The following is a 6,947-nucleotide window of genomic DNA, read 5'->3' on the forward strand; positions in this document are numbered from 1 at the left end:
CCTCTGAAACTGCACCTCTTTGAGTCCTGTACGGGAGAAGGGTGATAAGGTTTTTGGGGAGCGCTCCGCGCGACTACTGACTTCTTCATCACGGGCGCCTCGGACTCCGACGACTACTTCCCCGACGTCGACAACCTCATCAACGACATGGCTGGCGAGAATGTCGACCCCAAGTCCAGTCCTTCTGCTCCTGCTGCAGTCCCGTACATGTTCTTGCTCTTTCTATTAGAAGTCCTGCCACAGTTCTTTGCTCTAGTGTTTGCCTTGCATATGTTAGGTTTTACTTCATATATGCAACTTGATCTAGTGTATGTTCTAGATGTGTTCAGTTCAAGATCATATATGCAGATGCTATTTACCTTCTCTCTGTCAGATTGTATGACTTGCTTTATCTCTGCTATATTAGTCATGCTTTATCTAGTATTTCCGTTAGTAAAATTATTTGGTAAATTGCTCATATTTCCAACAATATATGCATCACAAGTAAAGGAAATATTTAGTAAATAAAGTGATAATGGAGAATTGATTTCCGGGTAATGGAGAACTTCAGCATATAAGCACATCAACGGAGCCAAGGAAAAAGAGGTAAAAAATACGGAGGAAAGAACAAGTTGACTATGAATTGAAATTTTGCAGGGAATTTGATGGCTTCCGGGGAATGAAATTTGGTTTTTGGGGTATTAGATTTCTTCTTTGTCAATATTTTTTACCTCCTTTATGAGAGGTTGCAAGAATGTGGGCCCTTACTATTCTATAAATGCAATACTCTCTTTGGCTTTGGAACATGGTTATAAGGGAATTTCAGGCTGAAAAGTTGAGACACCTTCATTTGGCATATGGAGGACAAATATGAATGATTGGTGGGCAAGGCAAACCGGTGCTCACACGTGGGATAGGATGGCAATGGCCTCTCTCACCATACTGATTTTGTGGTCCATATGGAATGTGTGGAATGCACGAGTATTACGACACAAGTAGCCCGGTGTGGATGAGTGGTGAGATTCCGGGGACAAATGTCCCCAGGAACCATTGGGTATTTGCCGAGGTCTCTATATATATATGTCTGTTATGCCACAGGTCCGTCTTCAAGGAAAGCTAGAACTCGAAACAGCAATGGCCAATCACCTCAAGCGTCCCTTAGTCCAACAATTCTTCCTGCTCACGTCCGTTGCTGCAATCGTAGCAGGCTCCGCGGAGCCACAGCTGTCCTATAAGCGTTCTTCCTCGTACCCACAGCCACGCGACTTCCCAAGCGAGCAGCTCTACCATGCATACTTCGCCATCCAGCGATTCAAGAACACCATCACCTCCGACCCCAAAAACGTAACCAGCACCTGGACAGGCCACGACATTTGCGCCACGACGAGCTACCTCGGCTTCCACTGCGGAGCGCCGCATGGACAAGCGAGTAACCTCACGGTGACATCAGTCATTTTTGATGGCTTTGGTCTATGCTCACCGATGCAGCAAGATCTTGTCGACGAGCTTCCCGATCTTGCACTCTTCCAGGCTTCCTCCAACAACTTCGGCGGCGAAGTCCCCGTCCTCACCGGACTTTCCTACCTGTACATGCTAGACGTCCACAACAAGCAGGGTGATCAATTCGAAGAAGCTAAAAGTGGAACAGCAACAACACATCTAAGTCAACTATGTCTCGGGAAGAACTTTTGCCCGGGCATACGCCTTCGCCCCATTTTGGACCCGAAGCACCCCGCCCATGGTGCCACGAGTGCCAAGGCACTCCTGCTCAACAACAACCAGCTATCGGCGCCGCTTCCTGCCAATCTTGGTTTCTCCAAGGTGAGCTACCTCGCCCTTGCCAACAACAAGCTTACGGGGCCAATCCCGCCATCAATCGAGCACATGCAAGACTCCCTCGTTGAGATGCTCCTCCTCAACAACCAGCTCTCCGGCTGCCTCCCCAACGAGCTCGGCATGCTCACCAAGACAACCGTCATCGACGCCGGGATGAACCAGCTGACCGGCCCGATTCCTTCATCCTTCTCGTGCCTCAGCAGCGTCGAGCAGCTCAACCTGGGCGGGAACCACCTGTACGGGCAGGTCCCTGACGCACTCTGCAAGCTCGCCAGCCCGGCCGGCCGCCTCTCCAACCTCACGCTGTCGAGCAACTACTTCACGTCGGTCGGGCCGGCGTGCTCGGCACTCATCAAGGACGGCGTGCTGGACGTGAAGCGCAACTGCATTCCCGGCTTCGCCAACCAGAGGGGCCCGGCGGAGTGCGCCTCGTTCCTGAGCCAGCCCAAGACGTGCCCGGCGGCAAGCGCTCGCGTGGCTTGCCCCGCCGCGGACGCCAAGATGAACGCGGCGGCGCCGGAGGGGAGGGTGGCCAAGGACTACTCCAGCTACGTGGTGTACGCCACTCTGCATGAGTGATGTGCCACCGCATGCAGTGGGGACGCCGTGCCTAGCTACGTCGTCGGTATTTGCTCTTGTATTCTTGTATGTGTTTGGTGTTGTTGTGCACGTGATTGCTGTTTGTTTTCTTTGTACGTGTGGCTGTCGGGTCTAGATCTCGGCTACTGTGTGTGTTGTGCTGCTACGTCAGTTATGTGGCAGTAAATTAATTTGGATTGTATCTTGCATGTTTCAATTATATATTTGTTGGGCTGCATATTTCAATTATATGATATGAAGCGAGATATAAGGTGATTATATGATGTTGGAATTATGTGAATTGTTCCAATGTGCCATTGGTTACCATTGCTTGATCGGTGAAATACAAGGTAAATATGTCATGCGTCGTAGTTACTCTGTTTTGCAGAACAAGCGTCTGCTTGTGCGTCTAGATTTATAAATATTATTGTATATATGTGGTGTTGTTTTTATTTTTATTTATTTGACTCCACTGTCAAGAATTGTTTTATTGTATTCATAGCAACTTTACTAGTTACAACAATTCAAATTTTATTAAACTGTTGCCCCTAAAATATATGTATGTTATTAACCTAAAAGGAGAATACGTATCAGAAACACTAGCAAAACACGGGCACCCGAGGGAGTATAGACTACCCACTAGGGCTAAGGTATGCTTCACCGCACCGTTTTTCGTTCCTGGGATTAACTCTTCACTAATGCAGAAACCTTTTATAGGATTTTGCTACCAGTAACGTGTGGATAAAACGGGGCGTGAGTGCTAATTTGGCAAAATACCGGCGACGTCCATGAAAATAGTACACAATGTTAACAACATCTTACTAGCCTTGTGTGGCAAATAGTACACAATGTTAATAACATCTTACTAGCCTTGTGTGGCACAAGCGCACGCTGCTAGTAAGGGGCACCCGGGAAGCCCTCATCTCGAATATACTAGCAATGTGTAGCACAACGAATGCCGCTAGTGTAGAAAGAACTAGCGGCATGCGCAGAAATTCGAGATGCCACTAATACATAGTGTGGACCCCATGCATGTGTTTGAATTATCCAATAAAAATGTTCAATTTTTTAATTAGTTTCATCAAATATAACTAAACTGGAACACAAAAGTCCCATAATTGTGTTTGAAATCCTAAAATGCCACTCTACATGAATGAGGTGCCACCGCATGCAGTGGGGGACGACCGGCCTACGTCGTCGGTATTTGCTCTTGTATTCTTGTATGTGTTTCATGAGCTCGTGATTGCTGTTTGTTTTCTTTGTACGTGTGGTTGTCGGGTCTAGATCTCGGCTCTTGTACTATGTATTGTGCTGCTATGTCAGTTTTGTAGAAGTAAACTAATTTGGACCGTATCTTGCATATTTCAATTATATATATTTTTGGGTCAATTATAAGATGTTGTAATTATGTGGATTGCTACAATGTGCCATTGGTTACCATTGCTTGATCAGTGAAACACGGGGTAAATATATTTTTGGTCACCATTGCATAGCTGATCATTGTATTTTGAATCCCAAAGAGTTGACCATGTGCCTGCAAGGACAAAGGCCTATGAAACCATAGCCAAAGATTTGGAATCACCCATGGCAAAAGAGTGCAATTCTGGGTATTTATGAATTAGTGCGTCATCAAGCCATTTGTCATGCCAAAACGGAATGGTGCTTCCTTCACCAAGTTTGCAGGAAGCAGATGCTTTGGATTCAGGCAAGAGCTTGAGAATATCTTTCCACCATAAGGAACCTTCCATCTTGTCAAATGGTGGCTCAGAATTGTAATATTTTTCTCAGAACCTGTTGTTGGGTGTACCCTGACTATTTGTTCAAGAAATTTCCTTTTATTTTTTATTTACTTTGAATATTCAAAATTACTAATCATGATTTAAGAATCACTGAAGCACCCCTTCGTCAAACTGAAGTGCATTGTAAGGGCATGTACGATGGTTGATAGGATAGTCTTATCTGAAGGAAATATGCCCTAGAGGCAATAATAAAGTTATTATTTATTTCCTTATAATCATGATAAATGTTTATTATTCATGCTAGAATTGTATTAACCGGAAACATAATACATGTGTGAATACATAGACAAACAAAGTGTCACTAGTATGCCTCTACTCAACTAGCTCGTTAATCAAAGATGGTTATATTTCCTGACCATGAACAATGAGTTGTTATTTGATTAACGAGGTCACATCATTAGTTGAATGATCTGATTGACATGACCCATTCCATTAGCTTAGCACCCGATCGTTTAGTATGTTGCTACTGCTTTCTTCATGACTTATACATGTTCCTATGACTATGAGATTATGCAACTCCCGTTTGCCGGAGGAACACTTTGGGTGCTACCAAACGTCACAACGTTACTGGGTGATTATAAAGGAGCATTACAGGTGTCTCCAAAGGTAGATGTTGGGTTGGCGTATTTCGAGATTAGGATTTGTCACTCCGATTGTCGGAGAGGTATCTCTGGGCCCTCTCGGTAATACACATCACATAAGCCTTGCAAGCATTACAACTAATATGGTAGTTGTGAGATGATGTATTACGGAACGAGTAAAGAGACTTGCCGGTAATGAGATTGAAGTAGGTATTGGATACCGACGATCGAATCTCGGGCAAGTAACATACCGATGACAAAGGGAACAACGTATGTTGTTATGCGGTCTGACCGATAAAGATCTTCGTAGAATATGTAGGAGCCAATATGGGCATCCAGGTCCCGCTATTGGTTATTGACCGGAGACGTGTCTCGGTCATGTCTACATTGTTCTCGAACCCGTAGGGTCCGCACGCTTAAGGTTACGATGACAGTTATATTATGAGTTTATGCATTTTGATGTACCGAAGGTTGTTCGGAGTCCCGGATGTGATTACGGACATGACGAGGAGTCTCGAAATGGTCGAGACATAAAGATTGATATATTGGAAGCCTATGTTTGGACATCGGAAGTGTTCCGGGTGAAATCGGGATTTTACTGGGTTACTGGGAGGTTACCGGAACCCCCCGGGAGCCATATGGGCCTTCATGGGCCTTAGTGGAAAGGAGAAAGGGGCAGCCCAAGGTGGCTGCGCACCTCCCCCCTTCCCTAGTCCTATTAGGACTAGGAGAAGGTGGCCGGCCCCCCTCTCCCTTTTTCCCCCCTTGGGAATCCTATTTGGAATAGGATTGGGGGGGAGTCCTACTCCCGGAAGGAGTAGGACTCCTCCTGCGCCCTCCTCCTGGACGGCGCCCCCTCCCCCCTTGGCTCCTTTATATACTGAGGCAGAGGCACCCCAGAAACACACAAGTTGATCCACGTGATCTATTCCTTAGCCGTGTGCGGTGCCCCCTGCCACCATATTCCTCGATAATACTGTAGCGGAGTTTAGGCGAAGCCCTGCTGCTGTAGTTCATCAAGATCGTCACCACGCCGTTGTGCTGACGGAACTCTTCCCCGACACTTTGCTGGATCGGAGTCCGGGGATCTTCATCGAGCTGAACATGTGCTCGAACTCGGAGGTGCCGTAGTTTCGGTGCTTGATCGATTGGATCGTGAAGACGTACGACTACTTCCTCTACGTCGTGTCAGCGCTTCCGCAGTCGGTCTGTGTTGGGTGCGTAGACAACGCTCTCCCCCCTCGTTGCTATGCATCACATGATCTTGCGTGTGCGTAGGAAATTTTTTGAAATTACTACGAAACCCAACAGTGGCATCCGAGCCTAGGTTTTATGTGTTGATGTTATATGCACGAGTAGAACACAAGTGAGTTGTGGACGATACAAATCATACTGCCTACCAGCATGTCATACTTTGGTTCGGCGGCATTGTTGGACGAGACGACCCGGACCAACATTACGCGTACGCTTACGCGAGACCGGTTCCCCCGACGTGCTTTGCACATAGGTGGCTTGCGGGCGACTGTCTCTCCAATTTTAGTTGAACCAAGTATGGCTACGCCCGGTCCTTGCGAAGGTTAAAACGGAGTCTATTTGACAAACTATCGTTGTGGTTTTGATGCGTAGGTGAGATTGGTTCTTACTTAAGCCCGTAGCAGCCACGTAAAACAAGCAACAACAAAGTAGAGGACATCTAACTTGTTTTTGCAGGGCATGTTGTGATGTGATATGGTCAAGGCATGATGCTGAATTTTATTGTATGAGATGATCATGTTTTGTAACCAAGTTATCGGCAACTGGCAGGAGCCATATGGTTGTCGTTTTATTGTATGCAATGCAATCGCGATGTAATGCTTTACTTTATTACTAAACGGTAGTGATAGTCGTGGAAGCATAAGATTGGCGAGACGACAACGATGCTACGATGGAGATCAAGGTGTCGCGCCGGTGACCATGGTGATCATGACGGTGATTCAGAGATGGAGATCACAAGCACAAGATGATGATGGCCATATCATATCACTTATATTGATTGCATGTGATGTTTATCTTTTTATGCATCTTATCTTGCTTTGATTGACGGTAGCATTATAAGATGATCTCTCACTAAATTATCAAGAAGTGTTCTCCCTGAGTATGCACCGTTGCCAAAGTTCGTCGTGCCCAGACACCA

The 6,947-nt window shown here is 46.2% G+C and overlaps 1 protein-coding gene across 1 annotated transcript; it reads left to right on the forward strand.

Annotated features, from left to right (window-relative positions):
- The first annotated feature begins 1,102 nt into the window (after nt 1-1,102).
- On the forward strand, nt 1,103-2,643 carry LOC125517625 (uncharacterized protein At4g06744-like). The gene has a single exon (XM_048682833.2). It carries the CDS (start codon nt 1,114-1,116, stop codon nt 2,392-2,394), a length of 1,281 nt encoding a protein of 426 aa, XP_048538790.2. The 5' UTR covers nt 1,103-1,113; the 3' UTR covers nt 2,395-2,643.
- Nucleotides 2,644-6,947: the final 4,304 nt, after the last annotated feature.

Source organism: Triticum urartu, chromosome 6A, assembly GCF_056163025.1.
Source record: "Triticum urartu cultivar PI428250 chromosome 6A, HENAU_Tu73, whole genome shotgun sequence".
Lineage (NCBI taxonomy): Eukaryota > Viridiplantae > Streptophyta > Magnoliopsida > Poales > Poaceae > Triticum > Triticum urartu.

Bases quoted from the DNA above. Each gene is read 5' to 3' on its own strand.
- LOC125517625 (XM_048682833.2), top strand. From the start codon at position 1,114: ATGGCCAATCACCTCAAGCGTCCCTTAGTCCAACAATTCTTCCTGCTC.